Source organism: Podarcis tiliguerta (assembly GCF_965153285.1).
Source record: "Podarcis tiliguerta genome assembly, chromosome: 13".
Taxonomy (NCBI): Eukaryota; Metazoa; Chordata; class Lepidosauria; order Squamata; family Lacertidae; genus Podarcis; species Podarcis tiliguerta.
Window position 1 is genome coordinate 49,971,618 of NC_139546.1, and position 25,109 is coordinate 49,996,726.

At 48.3% G+C, this 25,109-nt stretch overlaps 1 protein-coding gene across 1 annotated transcript in view; it reads right to left on the reverse strand.

Annotated features, from left to right (window-relative positions):
* Window positions 1–7,879: 7,879 nt before the first annotated feature.
* The window catches only part of POLR2A (RNA polymerase II subunit A), a 42,023-nt gene continuing 24,793 nt past the window's right edge, over window positions 7,880–25,109 (reverse strand). The window contains exons 17-29 of the mRNA XM_083410011.1: window positions 24,923–25,094; window positions 23,161–23,266; window positions 22,306–22,511; window positions 20,913–21,137; window positions 18,366–18,612; window positions 17,270–17,370; window positions 16,319–16,423; window positions 15,999–16,181; window positions 13,705–13,908; window positions 12,737–12,923; window positions 12,100–12,213; window positions 10,053–10,202; window positions 7,880–9,959 (exon numbers count right to left, since the gene is read on the reverse strand). Of these exons, the coding sequence (XP_083266137.1) occupies window positions 8,803–9,959; window positions 10,053–10,202; window positions 12,100–12,213; window positions 12,737–12,923; window positions 13,705–13,908; window positions 15,999–16,181; window positions 16,319–16,423; window positions 17,270–17,370; window positions 18,366–18,612; window positions 20,913–21,137; window positions 22,306–22,511; window positions 23,161–23,266; window positions 24,923–25,094 (3,157 nt within the window). The 3' untranslated portion in view covers window positions 7,880–8,802. The remainder of the gene's footprint in view (window positions 9,960–10,052; window positions 10,203–12,099; window positions 12,214–12,736; window positions 12,924–13,704; window positions 13,909–15,998; window positions 16,182–16,318; window positions 16,424–17,269; window positions 17,371–18,365; window positions 18,613–20,912; window positions 21,138–22,305; window positions 22,512–23,160; window positions 23,267–24,922; window positions 25,095–25,109) is intronic.

The following is a 25,109-nucleotide window of genomic DNA, read 5'->3' on the forward strand; positions in this document are numbered from 1 at the left end:
ATCGGAGACAGCAAGGAGTCTTGTAGCAGCTTGAAGGCGGAACCGATTAGTGGTGGCAATAGCTTTCAAGGAATACAGTCCGTCCCATGCGGGAAGTATTACCCTGTGTTACCACGTGTGTATACACACACACGTGTTGCATGGAGGGGAGGTTGTCAACAGTGATGTCAGAGGGGAATGAAATGTGATACGAACCCGATTACGTCACTTTCCTATACATCCTGCGAAGTGAGGATTTGGAGTTTGGCGTTGCAAATGTTACAAATTATCCTACTTCTGGGTTGAATCTTTCTCTGGGAGCTGACAACGTGGAAAAAAGTAATTCATTTTTTAAAAATGCTTTTATTTCGGATTTTTTTTTTAATGCACAATTCCTGCGCTAGCACGAACCGAACCCGGGTCACCCCGCGGCTCCGTTCAGACGAGCATCAACCCAGGAGATAGATCCCAGTTGGAAAAGGGGCAAAATAAAATAAAATAAAGCAGGCGATTTCTTGCTTTCACTTCTGCCCGCCGACTCCAGCAAAAAGACGGAGACGTCCCGTGCAAAGGGAGCTTGCAAAAAAATGTCTTTTGCTCCGGATGTTGCAAATGGTTATTTAAGAAAAAAAACCCCCGCAGCTTCTCCTTTGCTCAGCGTGTAAACCAGAAGGAAGTGAGTCCGCTTTCCTCGCACGGCATCTCTGTCTGGAAAGAGCAGGGGCATCCGGGGTCAACACGGGTCGGCGTGTTCACACGTGCATAGGTGCATCCTCTCCTTTTTTTCAAAACCGCTTTTGTGGTTTCGTCTCCCTTTGCCCTCCCCCCACCCACCACTTAAGGTAGCGTGGCCGAGCGGTCTAAGGCGCTGGATTTAGGCTCCAGTCTCTCCGGGGACGTGGGTTCGAATCCCACCGCTGCCAGATGTTTTTCGCAGAGTTTTTGCTGAGTCGGCGGCGCTTCCCAGGCTTGGGGGGGGGGGAGCAGCTCGCTGTTTTCCTGGCTGGCTCCTCCTCCCTCCACCCCCGCCGCATTTTTTTCCTCTTCTGCAAAAGGGAAAAAAGGAAAGGGGAAAAAAAGCACAGGCGATCCTTCCATTTCTGGCTCCCGGCAGCCTCTTTAATCCCAGCAAGCGTTGGTGGTATAGTGGTGAGCATAGCTGCCTTCCAAGCAGTTGACCCGGGTTCGATTCCCGGCCAACGCAGCAGATTTTTATATTTTTGTTTATTTCGGGTTTTTTAAAATTCCACTGCTCACGTAACCTTGACGTTGGTTTGTTGCAAAATGCAAAGCCCCCCCCCCCACCCTCCCGAGATGCAAACAAGGATGGTCCCCACAAGGCTCCAAGGCTCCCCACAAGCTTCCATCCAAAAATTTGTGGGGGGGGGTTGCTTATTTATTCAAAAAAGATCATGGCCACTGGTCCAATCACCTCCTTGGCAAATAGAAGGGGAAGAAATGGAGGCAGTGAGAGATTTTACTTTCTTGGGCTGCACGATCACTGCAGATGGTGACAGCTGTCATGAAATTAAAAGACACCTGCTCCTTGGCAGAAAGGTGATGGCAAACCTAGACAGCATCTTAAAAAGCAGAGACACCACCTTGCCGACAAAGGTCCGTATAGGTAAAGCTCTGGTTTTCCCAGTAGTGATGTATGGAAGTGAGAGCTGGACCATAAAGAAGGCTGATCGCCCAAGAATGGATGCTTTTGAATTCTGGTGCTGGAGGAGACTCTGGAAAGTCCCATGGACTGCAAGAAGATCAAACCTCTCCATTCTGAAGGAAATCAGCCCTGAGTGCTCACTGGAAGGACAGATCTTGAAGCTGAGGCTCCAAGACTTTGGCCACCTCATGAGAAGAGAAGACTCCCTGGAAAAGACCCTGATGTTGGGAAAGATGGAGGGCCCAAGGAGAAGGGGACGGTGGAGGACGAGATGGTGGGACAGTGTTCTTGAAGCTACAAACATGAGTCTGACCAGACTGCGGGAGGCAGTGGAAGACAGGAGGGCCTGGCATGCTCTGGTCCAGAGGGTCACGAAGAGTCGGACACGACTAAACGACTAAACAACAAGAAGGCGAACTGTTCCGGAAGTTCTGCAAATGCCATCTTGGAAGTCACGATAACCGTACAGTTAATTGGTAGTTCTTGTAACCATGAGCCAATGTAAATTTATATCCCCTTGTTTTGATATGAAGGATAACATCAAAGTCAGCCAATTAGCTTGTCTAGGGTCTTGGGGAACTGGGCTCTGAGCCCAGAGAGAGGAACTATCTGTTAGATTTGGGTTTTTGCCAGCAATGCCCTCATCTGGGCAGGTACAGCAATGGGCCAAAGGACATATTATGGTGCTCTGTGCATAATATACAGATGTTTGCTTTGTCTGTCCCGAGTCTACAAAGGCTGGGAAACTTGGCAGGCCGATTTGCTGCTAGATAAAGCACTAGATAATGCGGGTGGTGCTGTGGGTTAAACCACAGAGCCGAGGACTTGCCGATCAGAAGGTTGGCGGTTCGAATCCCCACAATGACGGGGTGAGCTCCCATTGCTCGGTCCCTGCTCCTGCCAACCTAGCAGTTCGAAAGCACGTCAAAGTGCAAGTAGATAAAGAGGTACCACTCCGGCGAGAAGATAAACGGCATTTCCGTGTGCTGCTCTGGTTCGCCAGAAGCGGCTTAGTCCTGCTGGCCACATGACCCAGAAGCTGGACGCCGGCTCCCTCGGCCAATAAAGCGAGATGAGCGCCGCAACCCCAGAGTCATCTGCGACTGGACCTAACGGTCAGGGGTTCTTTACCTTTTTATTCTATACAGTCATACCTCGGGTTACAGATGCTTCAGGTTGTGTGATTTCAGGTTGCGCACTGCACTGAACCCGGAAGTACCGGAATGGATTACTTCCGGTTTTTGGCACTTGCGCATGTGCAGAAACGCTGAATCGTGACCTGCGTGTGTGCTGACGCAACGCTGCAGGTTGCAAATGCTACGGGTTGCAAATGTGCTTCCTGCACGGATCACGTTCACAACCCGAGCATCCACCGTACAGTGGTACCTCTGGTTAAGTACTTAATTCGTTCTGGAGGTCCGTTCTTAACCTGAACCTGTTCTTAACCTGAAGCACCACTTTAGCTAATGGGGCCTCCCGCTGCTGCCGCGCCGCCGGAGCACGATTTCTGTTCTCATCCTGAAGCAAAGTTCTTAACCCGAGGTACTATTTCTGGGTTAGCGGAGTCTGTAACCTGAAGGGTCTGTAACCCGAGGTACCACTGTACAGCTAAAGTGGTGCTTCAGGTTAAGAACAGTTTCAGGTTAAGAACAGAACTCTGGAACAAATTAAGTTCTTAACCCAAGGTACCACTGTACAGCACTCCAGGGAGACATTTCAAGGAAAACGGGGAAGACTCGATTGTCCTCCTCCAGAACATGAGAGATAAGTTCCGCTTCTCGGTCGCCAGGCTTGCCACGCTCAGCAATATGTTTGCCATGCCACCCACTTACCCCAAAACACTTCCCTCTTCCTTGGAACAGGGATGATCTCAAGAGATGCAGCGCATATGTACCCCCTCTCTACTTTTAGGCCGATCACGAGTTAACTGTTGCGTACACTGACCTCTCGAGCCGGGAGCCTTAAAATAGGACATTGTGGAAGCAAATCGTCGGAAAAAGACTAGAGAAATGCCAGCTGTGTGTTTTGCAACAGCTTGGGGGTTTTTTGAGGGGGGCACATTATTCAGGGAAGTTTTTAATGTGTGACATTTTGTTGTATTTTTAATCTTTGTTGGAAGCCGCCCAGAGTGGCTGGGGAAACCCAGCCAGATGGGTGGGGTACAAATAAATAATAATAATAATAATAATAATAATATCACAAGAATAGGAGCTGAGGACACCCCTCCCCAAAAAAACCCCACACACAACTCAACTGGAATGCTAAAACTTAAAAAAGATCCTATATGCCACAGGAGGTAGGCCTGGAATCATATTTTGGACTGCAACAGTTTTTCCTCCTCTATTCAAAGTGCAGAAGTGGGAGAGAGAGGGAATCTGTGGTTCTTTAGGTGTTGGAAAACTACAACTTCCATCATCCTTGGTCACTGGCCTGTTTGCCTGGGTTGATGGGACTGGCAGTACAGCGGCACCAGGAAAGCCACACCGTCATTTTATAACGCTTGGTAGAAGGATAAAGGGACGCGGGTGGCGCTGTGGGTTAAACCACAGAGCCTAGGACTTGATCAGAAGTTCGGCGCTTCGAATCCCTACGACGGGGTGAGCTCCCGTTGCTCGGTCCCTGCTCCTGCAGTTCGAAAGCACGTCAAAGTGCAAGTAGATAAATAGGTACCGCTATGGCGGGAAGGTAAATGGCGTTTCCGTGCGCTGCTCTGGTATGCCAGAGGCGGCTTAGTCCTGCTGGCCACATGACCCGGAAGCTGGACGCCGGCTCCCTCGGCCAATAAAGCAAGATTAGCGCCACAACCCCGGAGTCGGCCACGACTGGACCTAATGGTCAGGGGTCCCTTTACCTTTAGAAGGATAAAAAAGCTAAAAAATATTGGACACAAATACATTCATGGACACAGGAGATTTTGAAGGTTAATGTTCAATGGAAACTAGAACTCTTCCTGCTGGGACTAGTGGATATACAATAAGGTTACCAGATGTCCCCGTTTCCCAGGGGAAACTTCCCGGATTTACAAATCTGACAAAATTTTATCTATTTAAGAAGAAGTGTCCCCGGATTCATTGAAAAAAACAACAACTGGTAACCTTAATATACAACTAGAAAAAGAATATGGAAGGTTATTGCAAGATATGATCAGAGAGGAGAGATTGTAGTGTTATTTCCCATATATGCAATAAACGTTTCCCAATCTTCTTTAGGGATGCGGGTGGCGTTGTGGGTTAAACCACAGAGCCTAGGACTTGCCGATCAGAAGGTTGGCGGTTCGAGTCCCCGCGACGGGGTGAGCTCCCGTTGCTCGGTCCCTGCTCCTGCCAACCTAGCAGTTCAAAAGCATGTCAAAGTGCAAGTAGATAAATAGGTACTACTCCGGCGGGAAAGTAAACGGCATTTCCATGCGCTGCTCTGGTTCTCCAGAAGCGGCATAGTCATGCTGGCCACATGACCCGGTAGCTGTATGCCGGCTTCCTCGGCCAATAAAGCGAGATGAGCGCCGCAACCCCAGAGTCAGCCATGACTGGACCTAATGGTCAGGGATCCCTTTACCTTTTTAATCTTCTTTAAACGTATGTTCTTCTTGTTCTTTTATTCTGTATGTTAAGTCTGCGAGTTGTGCCTATTCGGTCAACTTAAGCTGCTATTGGGACCTCGCTCGTTTTCCATTTTTGGCCTAACAAAATACAGGACGCAGTTGTTGCATACATAAATAACCTTTTCTGACACCTGGGGATTTCATTCTGAATTATCCCCAACAAAAAAGACTATGGTTTTTTTTTTTTTAAGGTTGCCACATGCCCAGAATTGCTTCTTCCTCTTTTAAAGCTGTCCAAGTTGGTTGGCCACCCCTGCCTCTTGTTTTAACTATTTGCTATGCGAAAGGCTGGGCTGGATGAATCCCAAGCCGGAATTAAGATTGCTGGAAGAAATATCAACAATCTCAGATATGCAGATGACACAAGCTTTGATGACAGAAAGTGAGGAGGAATTAAATAACCTTTTAATGAGGGTGAAAGAGGAGAGCGCAAAATATGGTCTGAAGCTCAACATCAAAAAAACGAAGATCATGGCCACTGGTCCCATCACCTCCTGGCAAATAGAAGGGGAAGAAATGGAGGCAGTGAGAGATTTTACTTTCTTGGGCTCCATGATCACTGCAGATGGTGACAGCAGCCATGAAATTAAAAGACGCCTGCTTCTTGGGAGAAAAGTGATGACAAACCTAGACAGCATCTTAAAAGGCAGAGACATCACCTTGCCAACAAAGTTAAAGCTGTGGTTTCCCCAGTAGTGATGTATGGAAGTGAGAGCTGGACCATAAAGAAGGCTGATCACCCAAGAATGGATGCTTTTGAATTCTGGTGCTGGAGGAGACTCTTGAGAGTCCCATGGACTGCAAGAAGATCAAACGTGTCCATTCTTAAGGAAATCAGCCCTGAGTGCTCACTGGAAGGACAGATCCTGAAGCTGAGGCTCTAAGAGGCCACCTCATGAGAAGAGAAGACTCCCTGGAAAAGACCCTGATGTTGGGAAAGATGGAGGGCACAAGGAGAAGGGGACGACGGAGGACGAGATGGTTGGACAGTGTTCTCGAAGATACTAGCATGAGTTTGACCAAACTGTGGGAGGCAGTGGAAGACAGGAGTGCCTGGCGTGCTCTGGTCCAGGGGGTCACGAAGAGGCGGACACAACTAAACGACTCAACAACAATGTGAAGAAGTCTTTCCTTCCTTTCCATCCTAAATCTTTCCATGCTTCACTGAATTTCCGTGATATTCTAGCGTTAAGGCAAAAGGAGGTCTGCTGCTCTTACAACTGGAATCTAGAGGAACGGTGCATTTGATCCTGGAGGCTGATTTAAGAGTCGCCATGACCAGCGAGGCAAAACACAGGCAAATCTTGTCGCTGGCAAATAAACCTTTAAAAACCTGCCTTAACTTGGTGGTTGTCACACCAGCTTGCAGCGTGGACTGCCATGTCTCTTGCCGAATGCAAGATGGTTCTTTCAAAATTAAGATTCAGAAGCAATACTAACGGAAGTGGTGAGGTTACAGGTTTTATTCCAAACAGCAAGCGGTATATACATTACCAAACTTCAATCTGCCTCAGGGAGACTGTCCCCCAGATAGTCTCAGTCCATAGCACTGCGGCCAAACAGTCTGTGTGGGGCCTTCTGCTTGTCATGTTACAAAGCCAGATTTTTTATAGACCTGTGTCTATAAAAATAATTTTTCCCCCAATGCAAAATTACAACAAAAATTACAAAAATAAAATCCCCAAAAACAAAGCAAAAAACCCACAAACCTACAGAGAAAACCATGCCATCATAATAATCTTTACGTACATATACACATATTGACTTCCTTCCTCTGTTTTGAGACCTCAAAATTTTTAATCTTTCTGAATTGTTGTGCCTATATACCTTTTGCACCGTTTCTGAATTTCTTTAATCCTGCAAAGCTTCATTCGTTTCATACCGATATACTTACTCCAGAACAATGTTTTTTCGTATATTCTTTAACACAATCCCATTCTTTTGCTATTTTTTGGTCCAATTGCCCCCTTAAGAATGCTGTGAATATTGCCAAATTTATATATTCACAAAGTTTAATTTGCCATTCTTTTATTGATGAGACTCCCCACCCCCTTCCAGTTTTTTGCTATGAGCATCCTGGCAGCTATTGTCACATAGAGAACTACTTTCGCATAGTTAGTCCTATTGGACAATGACAAAAAATGCCAGGCTATATATCAAAGGCTTTGCTGAACAGCGTCATCAACACATAAAAGGCCTTTTCAGAAGGGATACTGAAAGCAATAAAACACAGAAACCAGAGTCAGGAAGGGATAACGAAATAAATAATAATTAATAATAATAATTTATACCCCGCCCATCTGGCTGGGTTTCCCCAGCCACTCTGGGCGGCTTCCAACAAAATATTAAAATACAATAGTCTGTCAAACGTTAAAAGCTTCCCTAAACAGGGCTGCCTTCAGATGTCTTCTACAAGTCTGATAGTTGTCTTTCTCTTTGATATCTGGTGGGAGGGAGTTCCACAGGGCGGGTGCCACCACCAAGAAGACCAGAGATGGAAGCTGACTGCCTCAGATCCTTATCTCCTCGAGATTACAATAATTCTTCCCCAATATCCCATACACCGTGCAGCTCTACGTGGGAAGAACCCGTGGGGACACACGCAACTTAAAAAGAATTCGACAAAGGCACATGGCTGGGAGTTTTTAAAAATTATTTTATTTTTTTGTCTTTCAGAAAGTTACAGAGTTTTTGAGCTCACAAGAAAAAGCAAGGATTCCAAAACACCCAACAAAATGACAACGGTTTAATTGCCGTGGCCCCGGCTCCAGAGGCATACGCGACGAGAGCCAGGGAACAGTTCTGAACTTCCAAACATGCTTTGAAAAAAGGGAGGCAAGCATCAGCCCCCCCCCCGACAAAAGTATAAGACTTAAAAACAACTTCTCTCCCGAGGTTCTTAATCATCCGATCTTCCCCTCCCCTCGGCCTCCCCCCCCCCCCCCGCAGAAAAGTGAACACGTTAATGCAATGCACTTTAACCAAGAAACTTCCCTCTAAGGTTTTTAAACATAAATAATTCCTGACGGACACGTACGGAAAAAGGTACTATTATCGCCGAAGCTGACGGGAGTCGTTGCAGCTTCCAAATTTCGCGTTTTCGCCTCTCCCAAAGCACGGTTTGCGAGAGGTCGCGGGATGGGCTCCGTCTCGCTGGGGGGGAGGGCTGCGCCCCCAACCCCCCCTTCACATGTGAGCTACTCTCCCCCCACCCCCGAAACAGGGTCCGTGTTTGCCGATTTCACTAGGTAGTCTATGCGATTATTTACAGTATTTTCTTTTTCAAGATAAAAACGACAAGAGAACGGAGATCAAAACGTTCTCTGTGGGTTTGCGGGATGAAGAGAGAGAGAGAGAGAAATAGAGAGAGATAGGTATTAGCATTGCAGAATTTCCTTCTGCGCCTGTGTGTTTTTTTCCAGGCCCCTGGCAAATAGGAGGTTGCCAGGAGCTACCGGAGGTTTCACTGCCTCCTGAAAGGTTCCGAACGTTTCATCCAATCGCGCCACTCAGAGGTCACCCGCCCACCGGTCTCCGTGGCGACAGGCGCCGCCCGCTCTCAGTTGTCCTCGTCGCTGTCGTCCGGGCTGATGGCCGGGCTGGTGAGGCTGTAGGTGGGCGAGGTGGGGCTGTAGCCAGGGGAGGTGGGCGAGTAGGTGGAGCCCTTCGGAGAGGTGGGCGAGTAGGTGGGCGAGGTGGGGCTGTACTTCGGGGAGGTGGGCGAGTAGGTGGGGCTGGTCGGGCTGTACTTGGGGGAGGTTGGGGTGTAGACGGGCGAGGTGGGCGAGTAGGTGGGGCTGGTCGGGCTGTACTTGGGGGTGGTGGGGCTGTAGGTGGGCGACGTTGGGCTGTATTTGGGTGACGTCGGGCTGTACTTGGGCGACGTCGGGCTGTACTTGGGGCTGGTTGGGGTGTACTCTGGGGAGCTGGGGCTGTAGGACGGGCTGGTCGGGGTGTACTTGGGGCTAGTGGGGCTGTAGCTGGGCGAGCTGGGGCTGTAGCTGGGCGAGGAGGGGGTGTATGTGGGCGACTGCGGGGTGTAGCGGGGGCTGGAAGGGGAGTAGCTGGGCGAGGTGGGGCTGTAGGAGGGGCTGGTCGGGGAGTAGCTGGGCGAGGTGGGGCTGTAGTTCGGAGACGTCGGGGTGTAGTTTGGAGACGTCGGGCTGTAGCTGGGCGAGGTGGGGCTGTAGCTGGGCGACGTCGGGGTGTAGTTTGGAGACGTCGGGCTGTAGTTGGGGCTGGTTGGAGAGTAACTGGGCGACGTCGGGCTGTAGCTGGGCGATGTGGGGCTGTAGCTGGGGCTTGTCGGAGAGTAACTGGGGGACGTGGGGCTGTAGCTGGGGCTGGTCGGAGAATAGCTCGGGGACGTGGGGCTGTAGCTGGGGCTGGTCGGGGAGTAACTGGGCGATGTAGGGCTGTAGCTGGGGCTGGTCGGAGAATAGCTAGGGGACGTGGGGCTGTAGCTGGGGCTGGTGGGGCTGTAGCTGGGCGACGTGGGGCTGTAGCTGGGGCTGGTCGGAGAGTAACTGGGCGACGTGGGGCTGTAGCTGGGGCTGGTGGGGCTGTAATTGGGGCTGGTGGGGGAGTACGACGGAGAGGTTGGGCTGTAGGAAGGCGACGTGGGGCTGTAGCTGGGGCTCTGCGGTGTGTACGCTCCTGGGGAACGAGGCTCGTAGGCAGGAGAGGTCGGGGAGTAGCTGGGAGACATAGCGCCACCTAGAGGAAGGGAAGAGGAACAGCCGTCAGTCCAGGTTTCCGGTCTGTTTGTTTTCCTGACAGCGCACTGGAAGAATGAATTCTCTCGCTCACCTGGCGATGGGATGTAGGGGCTGGAGGGTCCTGGAGACCCAGGGGACCCCGGGGTGGGCGACCAGGCTGGAGAATAGCCGGGGCTGAAGCCGCTGGCGTCGGAGGCGGCGCTGGGTGAAAAGCCGGCTGCCCCTGGAGTCATTCCGCTACCTGCACAACCGATGAAGGAAAAAGGGAGTAAGAAACAGGTCCCACGTAGGACAAAAGAGTTGCACCAAAAAGTTCAGGTCTGGAGCAACTTGTACTACTGAGTGCCTTATTTTTCGCTCTATAAGACGCACCAGACCACCTCGTTTTTGGAGGAGAACAAGAAAAAAAATATTCTGAATCTCAGAAGCCAGAACAGCAAGAGGGATCGCTGCGCAGCGAAAGCAGCAATCCCTCTAGCTGTTCTGGCTTCTGGGATAGCTGTGCAGCCTGCATTCGCTCCGTAAGACGCACACACATTTCCCCTTACTTTTTAGGAGGGGAAAAGTGAGTCTTATAGAGAAAAAAATACGGTAATTGCTGGCTGCAGTGGCAATTATTGCAACCCCGCTTTGGAAACCGAAGTGGCAAGCACAGCCTATGAACAGAAATAATAAATAAGGAACCACATGGTTTCCCCCCCTCCTGCCTGGGTTTTGACGCCATTAGCAGTTGGAGTTTGTCTGCAAAGGCTAAACTGCAGTGTGTGTGTGTGTGGATCGGGACTATTGATCATTTGCTGTACATAACACCCCCAACAGCCTGTACACACACAGTGTTTCCTGCAGGTTATTATCCTGCCTTTTGCAGTCGGGGGTGCAAGGCCACACGTGCGCAGCTGAGGAACCGAATCTCCAGTTTAGGAGCCCAGCCAATGTTTGCAAAGCAATGAAAGGTCAAACACACAGAGTTCATCTATGTGCTTTTTCCCCTTCGTTTGGCAGGAGAAAGAACATCGCAAGAAACCCACAAAACCTCTTGGGGGAATATGCAGGTCTCCTTACTTCCCTAATTTGTGATTTCCCACGGTCCCAGAGATCCTGGGAAGGAGAGATCCCAAAGCAGGGAAGATTTAGCATCATGGGTTGGGAGAACTGGACGAGGGCCAGAGACACTCATGTCCAAATCCCCAATTCAAGCCATGAACGCTTACTGGCCAATGGCCCGGCCTACACAACAGGGACGTTGGGACATTAAAACTGGTGCACATCAAAAACAAATGCATGTTGTTGTTGAGAAACTTGGAACGTAAAGCAATATTCCAACCATCTGGGTCCAGCTCAAACCTGCAGCTAATAGTTCCAAGAGGGGGCATTTGTGTAGGCGGAAGACCCCCCTCCAAAGGGTCTTTGGAGTATGTCCCGGAACATCTTTTGGATTACAGCTTCGAATATGGAGTATGGGCAAACTTGTCGAGATGGAATCAAGGAGCAGCTAAGATGGAAACCCTTTGGGACTTAATCTTTGGCATCAAAAGAAATCTGCAGACAGGACAGGGAGAAGAGTTAAGAGCCTCGGATAGAAGAGCACCAGGTTGATGGACTATATGGAACTGATAGAAAAGACTGACAAAATCCGAGACCAGGGAGAAGAGACGGTGGAAGAAGATTGGAAACTTTTAAAATTTTATTCAGAGTAATATATCATAATTAAGGAATGTTGGGAAATGGTGGAATGAAATTATATGACTTCAGTAGAAATATGGTAAGGATTTAAGTATAGATAAATTTTAAGATTTTGATGGTAAGATAAGGTTAAAATAAATTAAGACAACTAAACGATAGAAAGCAGTGAAAGACGGAAAGGATTTGCTGATTTAATTATTAACTGGAATACAAAAATGGGAGGTGGGAGGAGGTCGAGGAAACAAGTCATTGAAAGATAAAGATATGGAAAATGGATGTGTTTTTAAATGTTTTTGCTTTTTCTTGTCGTGTGGATGTATTGTTTTTTTCTTTTATTTTTGATGTATTAACTTTTTTTTTTATACTGTCTTTTTCTTTTCTTCTGTAACTATAAAATCTTTAATAAATATTATTTTTTTAAAAAAAAAAATAAGACCCCCCTCCCCGATACGTACCAACGCTAGGAGACCATGCCCCATAGGCTGGTGTTGCGCCTTGGTTCCAGGGGGTCATGGCGGGCGACATTCCTCCCATGGGGCTGGGAGCAGACCCAAAGAACATGCCGGTAGCTGTAAGGAACGGAATGGAATTAGAGAGGAGAGGAAATCGGCCTCAACAGAGACCCTCTTGCTTCCGCTTGCCTAACCCTACTGCCCTAAACTCTCGCTTTTACCCCTTAATCTGCAGAATCCTGCCCTCTCAAACACACATTTCTAAAAAGAAGATGCCCCGCTTTCCTTGATATTCAGCCTCACGAGCCTGAGCCCACCTCCCTCTCCCCAAAGGAAATGGCTGTGAAGCAAAGCGTCACACGCTTTTAGCTGCCGAGACGCGGGCGTCTGTTTCAGGGAAGCGAAAAATTCCTCCAAGGAAGGAAACGGTGGCTTGGAGTCACCCGCCCATGTCTGCCTCACTCCTCTCTACTTAAGTCTTCTCTGGTGCTTGCTTGTGCATGCCCTGTTGTGCCAGCTCCCAGAATCCCCTGCTCCGCCCACGCGAAACCTGCCTCTCCCCTCTCAAGAGGACCCCAGATTTCCAGGCCTGCCGCTGCCTCCTTGCTCCCAGACCGGCAAGCGCGGCAGGTTGACTTACGTCCGCCCACGCCCAGCCCCGGGATGTTGGTGGGGATCTCCATGCCGTATTTGCACTTCTCGGCGTCCAAGAGGAGGTCGAAGCAGCCGGTGCCCGCCGGGGCCAGCTGGCCCAGCATGATGTTCTCCGAGACGCCCTTCATGGGGTCGCTTTCGCCGTGGGCAGCCGCTTCCATCAGCACGTCGACCTGCAGGGGGCAGCGGAGGGCAGGGCGAGTCAAAGGGTGGCCCGCTAGCCACCCCAAGTGGCGGGAGGGGGAAATTCTGTTAGAATTCCTGCTCCATGATTGCAGTCATGGGATTGTTGTCTATCACATGACGGTGTTTTGACTCCCCAAAGTGGGAAGTGACGGAGACAGGATGTTTGTGTTACAGTGGTACCTCTGGTTACATACGCTTCAGGTTACAGACTCCGCTAACCCAGAAATAGTGCTTCAGGTTAAGAACTTTGCTTCAGGGTGAGAACAGAAATCGTGCTCCGGCAGCGCTGCAGCAGCAGGAGGCCCCATTAGCTAAAGTGGTGCTTCAGGTTAAGAACAGTTTCAGGTTAAGAACGGACCTCCGGAATGAATTAAGTACTTAACCTGAGGTACCACTGTACTGTGTTCCGTGAAGTAGGACTATTGTCCTTTGTTTTTTCTCTTTGCTGTCTGATGCTAGAGAGAGAGAGAGCCATGTTGCAGTGCTCCCTGTGTGTTTATATGTAAATAAAGTAGATTAGCCAAAATGCTGAGTTGCTGAGGTCTGTCACGCGAACTGCGCAGACTCTGCGGATCCCTAAGCGTGCCGGTGTCGGTTGGCATCGGTCGCTGTGATGTTCGGGCTGAAGAAAGCTTTTGAAGCTCCCGAACAATCGGCCAGGAGGGAGAGAAAATGCCAGTCGGGCATGTGTCTCTGCCAGGGTCCTACTCGAGTGTAGGCTGAGCCCCTGACAAATTCCTGGCCCTTTCCCTCCCCCAGAAAACTCACCGTCTCTTCGAAGGAGCACTTCATGAGGGGCCCCGTGTCCTGGCGGTTGACGCCGTGCCGGGTGATGGCCATCAAGTGGCCGCGGCAGGTCATGGTGTCGCAGAGCAGCGCCAAGTGGCGGTAGTTGACGTAGGAGCCGTCAAAGGAGATGACGTGGTACAGCTCCCTCTCCAGGGCTTTCCTGACGGCCTCGATGCCCAGCACCTGCAAGGGCGAGGAGAGGCAGGCTGCCACAGTTGCAAAGAGGGGGGCCCCCAAAACTGTTCTACAAGACCCCCTCCCTTAAATCTTCACCTTGGAGGGAGCTCCTTCTCCCTTTCTCTCTCTCACACACAACACACGAGATTGCCTTGCCCCATTATGAGCCCACTCCGCCACTTCAATCGGTGGAATTGGTACTGTGCAGGTGGCACCCGATACCCGTTCCTCATGCGCAAAAGAACCATCTTTTAGTGCGCTTCAGAACTCCCTGCCTGTTGACTGCCTTTCACTACACTACAAAGGCATTCCAGTTTAGACAAGCCTAGCCAGAAAGCTGATGTGAGAGCAAATCTGCTTTCGGTCCACTGTTATTTTAAACACCTTAAATTACTGTTATTTTTGCTCGGCAATAATGTCACCCTTGCATCTTTTCTGTAAACCGCTTTTGAAGTTGTTCTTGTTGCTTTTGCAGTCAAGTGGTTGTTATAAGAATTTTAATATATTCTCAATAAATAGTCTCAAATATATAATAAATATTAATTAATGCACACATATACAAACCATGTGTCTGAAGTAGTATGGGAGAATAATCCTGAAACCATTTTGATTTCTCCCAATGACCTCAGATATTCCTCTGCAGTAAGGGAGGCAAATGGGGAAAGCCTTCCCATTGTCTTTTTGGCTCACAAACCCTGTCTTAAGGGCATATTTGTTTAGGAATAGGGTGAGCCTGTGACCTGGACTCAGGAACTAAAGTATTAACCACCACAAAAGAACGACCAGACTGCCTAGGTAATGCAATCAGTGACCTTTATCAGGTCTCCTGGCAGACAAGATTTCTGCTGTAGACTGCCTCCTTCTGTATGCATGATGTCTTGGGCTACAGGGTGGGCATTTTCAAGAGTCTATATAAGGGCTTGTGCCCCATTGTTCAAGGTCCCTCCTCCCTCCTGCGTGTGGTGAGTGGGGACCCTGTTGCAACAGTTTAATAAAGATCAGGCTTACTAGCTGCTTTGCTTCTCAATATACTCTGGTTGGCCTCTGTTGTTTTCTCCTACCGACAGGGAACCCACTTAAGGACTCTTGGACACACTGCACCCAGTTCTATCAGGCTTACTAGCCGCTTTGCTTCTCAAATATACTTTGGTTGGTCTCTGTTATTTCCTCCTACCGATAGGGAACGCTCAAGGACTCTATACAGGCTCTGAAATACCCCATAAGCGAAAAGGAGCAGATTTTTTTCTTGTAACACGCTGTATGCATCTAATAATAATAATAATAATAATAATAATAATAATAATAATAATAATAATTTATTATTTGTACCCCGCCCATCTGGCTGGGTTTCCCCAGCCACTCTGGGCGGCTTCCATAGAAACAAAAAATACAGTAAAATATCGCAGATTAAAAACTTCCCTGAACAGGGCTGCCTTCAGATGTCTTCTAAATGTTAGGTAGTTGTTTATCTCTGACATCTGATGGGAGGGCGTTCCACAGGGCGGGCGCCACTACCAAGAAGGCCCTCTGCCTGGTTCCCTGTAGCTTTGCTTCTCGCAATGAGGGAACCGCTAGAAGGCCCTCAGCCGCCCCCAGTCAGCAGTCTAGCTGCCGCATTCTGGATTAGTTGTAGTTTCCGAGTCACTTTCAAAGGTAGCCCCACGTAGAGCGCATTGCAGTAGTCCAAGCGGGAGATAACTAGAGCATGCACCACTCTGGCGAGACAGTCCACGGGCAGGGAGGGTCTTAGCCTGCGTACCAGATGGAGCTGGCAGACAGCTGCCCTGGACACAGAACTGACCTGCGCCTCCATGGACAGCTGTGAGTCCAGAATGACTCCCAGGCTGCGCACCTGGTCCTTCAGGGGCACAGTTGCCCTATTCAGGACCAGGGAGTCCTCCACACCAGCCCGCCCCCTTTCCCCAAAAAACAGTACTTCTGTCTTGTCAGGATTCAACCTCAATCCATTAGCCGCCATCCATCCTCCAACCGCCTCCAGGCACTATCGCAGAGGAAGGGGCTGCTCCCCCCAACCCACCCATCGCATGGGGGATGGGAAACCCCTTCCTGGCCGCAGATGCACCCTGGGCACCCACCGTGAAGATCTCCACAATGTCGTTGGAGGTCGTGCGCACGGGGTCCACGTCCTTCTCGCTCAGCACCCGCATGAGGCTGACGCCGTCCGTCTCCAAAATCCACTCCTGCAAGGCCTTGAACTCCCCGTCCTCCGTGATTATGATCTTCTTTTTGTTGTCCGTCTGGGGCAGGTGCATGTAGACCTAGGGGGTGGGAGATAGAGGGCAAAAAGGGGGGTCAGGCTGCGCTCGGAGGGAGCCCCTCATCATGCCTAGGTGGGGAGGGGATTGTGGGAGCCAGCTAGGATCTCCCGAGTGCGAAACCCGCCGCCCAGGCTCACCTTGCTGATCTGCTCGATGCCCTGAAGCGTCATGTCTGTCAGCATGTTGGACTCAATGCAGCGGAGGAAGACGTCGTCGTCCATCTTGTCCACAACTTCCTCCTCCTATAAGCGGCGCAAGAGGGAATCATAGAATCATAGAAGAGTTGGAAGAGACCACAAGGGCCATCAAGTCCAACCCCCGGCCAAGCAGGAAACACCATCAGAGCACTCCTGACATATGGTTGTCAAGCCTCTGCTTAAAGACCTCCAAAGAAGGAGACTCCACCACACTCCTTGGCAGCAAATTCCACTGTCAAACAGTGGAAGATGGAAAGGAATTGCTGAAACATTTGATAGAAGTGGAATACAAAAAGGGAGGTGTGAGGAGGTCGGTGAAATAAGTGAATGAAAGATAAAATATTGAAATTGTTTGAGTGTTTTAAATTGTTTTTGTTTGGTTTTGTTAGTTTAATGTGTTTAGTGTTATGTAGTATCTTTATATTGTATTGTATTTTTTTTTCTGTTTTTGTTTGGTTTTGTAGCGTTTAAATTGTTCAAAAAGCAATAAATATTATAAAAAAATACTTTAAAAATTGTATTTTTGCTGAATGAAGATACGTACAGGGAGCTGTCAGAGAAGAGGAAGGGGCAGTATGAGAGGCAACTCAGAGGTGTTTTTCTCATGGTGTGTGACTGATTAAGAGGAATCTCTCCCAGGTGGGAGGATTCAGATAAGATTAAAACGCTGACTGAGGGCTACACAGATATATTTATAATTTTGTGTTTTATGAAGATCATTGCTGGTGATGCATCTTGCTTTTTCCCTTCTGTTTGATATATTATTTTTCATTACTCTATTTTGCTTAGTTTGAGTTTTATGGTATTATCAGGTTCAAAACCTTTAATGAAGTAGATTTAAAAGGCTTCATTCAAAGCCATCTTCTACCAGGACCACCACCACCCTCTCACCTCTTGCATCTTGTTTTCGTCGCTGTTCATGATCCGGATCCGCAGCACCAGCTTCTCTGCGTTGTCATCGTTGAAAATGCAGTTGAGGTCGTCCCCAAAGCCTGCAGAGGGAGGAGGGAAGGAAGGCTGAGCTCCTGGGCTGAAGAGCAAACCGCAACACCTTCTCTAGAATGGGGTTTTTTAAAATTCGCAGCGTATTGCCTCCAGACGTCTCAAGTGTGCTGCCAAATCACCACCAGGCTGCAACTTCGTCTGGTACAACTGCTTGAAAAACGTCAATGCAGACGCTGACTCTTTTCTAATATGCACTGCTGCAAGACTGTCCCACATTTCTTTGGCAGTTTTCTTATTCCTTATATAGACTATTTTGCTGGTCGCTGACTGCCAAATTAATTATTGCCCTGGCTTTCGCATCTCCTTTCGACCAAGCATCAGTCACGGGGTCAGGAGGGTCATCAGTTACATAGGTCCATACATCTCTAGAGGTCAAAAGCGCCTCCACCCGAAAAGACCATAAACTACAGTTCTCATCTGTTAGCTGTGGGAAGCCTTCTCAGCTTCTGGAACCCGGTCAACCATTCTGGAAACTCTTCCAGACCCACAGAACTACGCTAACAGGAGAAGGAGTTTTCAAACCTTTCTCAGAGTCTAAAAATATGCAGTCATCCACTCAGCAGCTGGGCCCATAACCAAAGATGTTGGCTTTTTGCAGCATAGTAACGCTGCAGAGAGCTTGCTGGGGAGACCATGCATTAAAAAGGGACTCAAAAATAACTTAAACAAGGTTTTAATAAGAGAAACAAAAACTCCTCTTACACTAAATAACGTTAACAAACACGACCCAACTACCAACCCATCCTCCAGGGTAATGGCAGAGCTAGGTGCTGCTCCTTATATACTACACCCAATTCCTGGCACAGCTCAATCAATGCAACTCAGCAGCACCTGCTATGTTTCACAGCTGTAAAGCTGGATCTCGTTATTTTGCTCTGGCCCCTTAAAGATACACACATCGGGTGAAACAATGATGAACCTTTACATTTAAAGAAACAATTCAACAGGGGGAGCTAATCCCAACTCTGCCCCTCCTTCTCACCAGCATTGATCTTCTCGGCGATCTGCTCCATGGTGAGTTTGCGGTCGGTCATGTGCTTCCGGTCCAGCTCCACACGCAGCAACCAGGGGGAGATGCGGGTGACGTCAAAGTCGGGCATCTCGTAGTAGACATTCACCCACTCCTGGTCTTCGGCCACCACTGTGTTCTGCGGGTTGGGGTCGTAGTAGATGGCGGTGTTGGCAGTCACCTTGCGGAGGGTCGTGTGCTCCAGGCGGCAAAGGATGTCCTGGGAAGAAGACAGACCCCCGGGAGAGTAGGGGGTAGAGGAGAGAATGGGGTGAGGATGCCTGGCCACGAGAGCGCCTAGTCTTACCCTCCTGCCAACCCCTTTCCACTCAATGCATTTTTTGGAGAGGAAAAAGCAAGTTCTGGGCATAATAAGCTACACATGGCACAGTGAGCTAAACTTTGGCCGTCTCCTGCAATCCATCAGTCAACCTGCTGGGATCCGAGAGTGAGGGATCAGGCACACAGGGAGACCTCGCTGTCCACGAAACAGCAAATGGATAAAGGAGACCGCACAGAGCTTACGTGATGCTTCAAAATCATAGAATGATAGAGTTGGAAGAGACCACAAGGGCCATCGAGTCCAACCCCCTGCCAAGCAGGAAACACCATCAGAGCACTCCTGACATATGGTTGTCAAGCCTCTGCTTAAAGACCTCCAAAGAAGGAGACTCCACCACACTCCTTGGCAGCAAATTCCACTGTCAAACAGCTCTTACTGCCAGGAAGTTCTTCCTAATGTTTAGGTGGAATCTTCTTTCTTGTAGTTTGGATCCATTGCTCCGTGTCCGCTTCTCTGGAGCAGCAGAAAACAACCTTTCTCCCTCCTCTATGCGACATCCTTTTATATATTTGAACATGGCTATCATCTCACCCCTTAACCTCCTCTTCTCCAGGCTAAACATGCCCAGCTCCCTTAGCCGTTCCTCATAAGGCATCATTTCCAGGCCTTTGACCATTTTGGTTGCCCTCCTCTGGACACGTTCCAGTTTGTCAGTGTCCTTCTTGAACTGTGGTGCCCAGAACTGGACACAGTACTCCAGGTGAGGTCTGACCAGAGCAGAAGACAGTGGCACTATTACGTCCCTTGATCTAGATGCTATACTCCTATTGATGCAGCCCAGAATTGCATTGGCTTTTTTAGCTGCCGCGTCACACTGTTGGCTCACGTCAAGTTTGTGGTCAACCAAGACTCCTAGATCCTTTTCACATCCTTTGTGTTTCAAATCCTTTGTGTTTGAGATGTATCAATAATAAAAACACTTTCTATTTTATTGGGCAGTTTTGGAATGATTTTCCCAACTCTTGTTTCTTTCTCTGCTTATGGTACAATGTATTTCCACCTGTAATGTGAATTTAACCCTGTAGGAGTACGTTTTTATTGATGTAGACCATTAAAAAACACGATGGTACTAAAAAGTTTCAGTAACTACTAAAGGAACAGGAAGGTTTGCAGCTTCTGCTAGAAAGGGACCCAGAAGCAGAAGGAAAAGACCATGAATGTGAGTGTGGAGTCGTTTGAGAAAAAGGTCTTTGGAGAGGCTACAAGCGGGTGCAGAATACCATGGCGAGACTCCTTACAGGGTCCTCGTTGCGAGATCACATTCACCCGGTGCTATACCAGCTGCACTGGCTTCCGGTGGAGTACAGGATCAGGTTTAAGGTGCTGTTTTAAACTTTAAAGCCCTATACGGCCTAGGATCCTTGTACCTACGGGACCGCCTCTCCTGTTATGCCCCACAGAGGAACTTACGGTCTTCAAACAAAAACATCTGGAGGTCCCGGGCCACAGAGAGGTTAGGCTGGCCTCAACCAGAGCCAGGGCTTTTTCGGCTGTGGCCCCTATCTGGTGGAACGCTCTGTCACAAGAGACTAGGGCCCTGCGGGACTTGACATCTTTCTGCAGGGCCTGCAAGGCACAGCTGTTCCCCCAGGCCTTTGGCCAGGGCACAGCCTGACCCCCTCCTTTGGCAATCCCCACAGAACTCTAGCCCAATGGTTGCCATTAATCTGATTTGAATTAATTTTATAATGAAATGATTTTAGAATGCTTTATCATTTTACTGTTGTTAGCCGCTCTGAGCCCGGCTTCGGCTGGGGAGGGCGGGATCTAAATAAAATTACAGTGGTGCCCCGCAAGACGAATGCCTCGCAAGACGAAAAACTCGCAAGACGAAAGAGTTTTCCGTTTTCTGAGTTGCTTCGCAAGACGGATTTCCCTATGGGCTTGCTTCGCAAGACGAAACGTCTTGCGCCTTTTTAAAAAAAACCGCCAATGCATTCCTATGGGAAACCGTCAATACACAGCGGTGCTTCGCAAGACGAAAAAACACGTAGAACGAAAAAACTCGCAGAACGAATTAATTTCGTCTTGCGTGGCACCACTGTATTTATTAATTTATTATTATTATTATTATTATTATTATTATTATTATTATTATTATTATGTGAAAAAGGCTCAGCCAACAGGCAAAGTCTCCATTTGCTCCACCCCACTCTTTTCCTGCCTTTTCTCCTTACCTTGGCCCTCTCAGCATCTCGGGCGGACTGCCCCAGCAAGAAGACGGTCAGCGAGGGAGTCTTGGGCTTCTTGGAGATATTGATCAGCTCCTTGAGTCTGGGCACGCCCAGCGTCACGTTCTTGGCCGAGACACCGGCGTAGTGGAAGGTGTTCAGCGTCATCTGAGTGGCCGGCTCGCCCAGGGACTGGGCAGCCAGCGCCCCCACCATCTCGCCAGGGTGAGCCTGCGGGAGGATGGGCAAAGAGGGAATGAGCAGCCACTGACCTCAAGGGGCCGCACAGCCATGGCAGACCAGGGTTCCAATCCCCGCCCAGCCAAGAAGCTCAATGGGTGGACTTGGGCCAGTCACTCACTCACTCACTCACTCACTCTCAGCTTAACCTACCTTCTAGGGTTGTTGTGCGATTAAAATGGAGAGGAGAACCTAACAGTGATATTCTTATGGTGTGGCCACAAGGAAACCCTTTTTGCTCTTGTTTTTCATTAACCACAGTTTAGCGTTACGCCTAAACCCTAAACCACAGTTAACCTAAACTATGTTCAAACAACCTGCAACGCTGGGTGGATAAAAATCAATGATTTTTAATATATATATATATATATATATATATATATATATATATATATATATACACACACACACACACACACACACACACACACACACACAAAAAAATAGATTTTTAAAATTTTTAATTAAATGCTTTTGGAGGGAAAATGTTTCTAAAGATAGTTTTCTATTTAAGTTACATTATAGTCAAAAGGCTATTCATCAGGAAATAAGGATTTGTTTTAAGTTTTTCACGTGTGCTAAAACTGTCTTAAGCTTTTTTTTATAAAAAAGTTTAACCACATCAGTTAGCAAACATGGATACATATGCTATAATGTTATTGTTTTAGTTAAATAAATTATTTAAACTGTAATTAAGGGAATGATTATTTTTCTCCTTCCAATAAAGTACAGCAGAAAGGTTGTCCGAATATAAAGTTGACTTATTATACCTCACAATAATTTCATAAGTATTTCTAATAGCATAAGCAAATCAATAATTTTTGATACAACTGCAAAAACTACTCTGAAAATTTATCATTCCAAAAACGAAACCTTCATCTGGCTGCAAATATTAAGATTATACCGGCAAGCATGAGTCTTTCTGTCAAAAAATGATTTAAATCAAGTCTTGCTGACGGGTGATTTAAATTGATGTGATTTAAATCAAACCCACCCCGCTGCAAAGCCTTGAATTTCAAACATAGCTCGGCTATAAATTTGAAAACGATCTTGTTCAACTGGGTTTGGGTTATGTCCCTCAAGAGTCCCTTTAAAAACATTTTAATTTTTCCCCTGGAGGGAGCCAAACATCCGGGACGGTAGCCAGCCAGGTACTCACAATGGCCTGGTTGAATTTGGACTCGATTTCGCCCAGCAGCCAGTCAAAGGCTTCCCCGCTGAGCCGGAACTCCTCAATCATGCGCCGGCTGCAGAGCGTGGAGCGCAGGTGGATGTTGAAGAGGAGCGTGGCGTTCTCCTGCGCCTGCTTGCTGAGGGGGTCGTCCCCGTTCACAATCACCAGCTTCTTGCTGAGCTCTTTGACGCCTGTCGCAGGAAGCAGAGGAGGGCAGGAGGGGGTGAGCTGAGAGATTGCGGCTCGGCAAGTTAATACAGTGGTGCCTCGCAAGACGAAAAGAATCCGTTCCGCGAGTCTCTTCGTCTTGCGAAGCAAGCCCATTAGCGGATTAGCGCTATTAGCGCCTATTAAAGGCTTAAGGGATTAGCGGCTTAGCTGATAAAAGGCTATTAGCGGCTTAGATCAGCTGATAAGCGGCTTAGCTAACAGCTGTTAAGCGGCTTAGGGGCTTGGGGAAAAGGGGGGGAGGGGGAAAAAACCCCAGGAATCGCAAGACATTTTCGTCTTGCGAAGCAAGCCCATAGCAAATTCGTTTTGCGAAGCACCTCCAAAACAGAAAACCCTTTCGTCTAGCGGGTTTTCCGTCTTGCGAGGCATTCGTCTTGCGGGGCACCACTGTATCCCGGCCTTGTTCCAGCCGCGTTCTACATCTTCCCCCCCCCCCTCCCGGGAGACCCGGCTGAATTATTCGCGTCGGAAAAGCGTCACTGGATTCGGCAGCACGGCAAGAAAGGAGCCTGGCCGCAGATTTCCCCTGGCAGGCTGGTGTGTGTTTGTGTGTGATCCTCCCCTCCCCTCCCCTTGCCACTGTTTTCTGCCCCTCCCTGCCAAACTCACCGTCCACCACCTTGATAGGATGCAGGTCAGAGGGCAGGCGCGTGTTGATGTGGAAGATCTTCTGTGCGTTCCAAATCATGCGCAGCAAGTTGCATGGAAGAACCACCTGCGTGGGAATGGAGTGTTAGGAACTGGGCACTGCCAGGTGCGGCCATCAACCAACGCTGCCCCCTCCATCACCAGCAAGACTCCTCCTTTTAACCTCTTGTTGCTTTTCCAGCGGGGCGTATCCTATGCCACCAAGCTTATGACGGCATTTCATATAGTAAACAGACAGATAACAATGAAAATATTGTGCAGTCGTGGCTCCTAAATGTCTTGGGAGACGAATGTTCCGGCTCCCGAACGATCAAAAACCAGAAGTGTTCCGGTTTTTGAATGTTCTTTTGGAAGCTGAACGTCCAAGGGAGCTTCCGCGGTTTCTGATTGGCTGCAGGAAGCTCCTGCAGCCAATCAGAAGCCAGGCTTGGGTTTCCAAATGTTTTGGAAGTCGAATGGACCTCCGGAACAGATTCCGTTTGACCTCTGACGTACGACTGCACTGCCAATACGTAAGTTGATCTCCAATTTTATTATTTTCTATGGTTTTCGTTGTATGGTTTTCTATGTGTGATTGCTGCACACCATATCCTGGATGTTTTTAAAAAATAAACTGTGTATTCCTTTTTTTAAAAAACCGAGCAATAAATATTCCAGGGCAAGGCGAAGGAAAACAACAAAACGGGTTGATTAATTTTGCTATGGATTTATGAAAAGAGGGTGGGTTTGGGGGGGCGAGGAGAGAGGCATGAGTTAGGAAACCCTAATTAGGTCCAGTAATCTCTGCATATTACAATTTATTACATGCCTCCGCCCTAAGGTCCCAGGGTAGGTTGCAGCCATTAAATCGCAGCCCTGAAACACAATTATTAAAAACAGCTTGAAACAACTTAAAATTAGTGCTCCAGCATTTTTCTCGCTTTCAAAATCAAGATTTGCTCATGCCACACCTAGGTTTTTTTTTTACTGGTAAGAAATATATTGGAAAACGCAACTAGGGTGGGTCCTCGCTATCCCTGGATACTCTAGCTCTCGTTTTGAAAAGGTATCTATCCGAGGGAGAAGAGACGGTGGAAGAAGATTGAAAAAAAAAATCTATTTAGAGAAATATTATAAAATTGATGAATGTTAGGAAATGTTGGAATGAAATTACATGACTTTAGTAGAAATATTATAAGGAGTTAAGTATAAATAAATTTTAAGGTTTTGATGATAAGATAAGGTAAAAATAAATTAAGATAACTAAAAGATAGAAAGCAGTGAAAGACGGAAAGGATTTGCTGATATAATTAACAACTGGAATACAAAAATGGGAGGTGTGAGGAGGTCGAGGAAATAAGTTAAAGGAAGATAAGGATTTTGATGTATTGTGTTTTTTTGATGTATTGTTTTTTTGCTTTTTTTCTATGTAACAAATAAATGGAATTCTCTTGATGCTTTGCTACATGACACTGAAAAGTTCAAATGCTTTGATTGCCCTTGAATCTTCCTGCCACGCCAAGGTGGAAGACCACACCCTTTGAGAACCACGGAACTAGAGCATCCGGGAAGCGGAGAGGGAATGTCCACAAATGCAGGGTTGGGGGGTTTTTTGGGGGGGGAGGAATCAAAAAAACACCCTGTTGAACCAGACCAGAAACACAATCTGGACTAGGAGTCTCCAGGGGTGTCTTCCTGCCCAGCCAGCCGCCTGGAGGTCAAGACAAGGCCTGACAAGGTTCACCTTGCTGTCTCCCGTAGGGAAGATCACCCTCAGCACCTCCCGGTCGGCCTTCATCTTCTCAAACTCCCTCTCCAGCTCGTTCTGGATGTGGGCGTTGCTGAGAATGTCCTTCACCATCTCCTCCTGCAGGGTGCGCCGCAGAGCCCGCTCGTTGGTGTAGTCGAATTTGAACCTGGAGAAGGAGGAG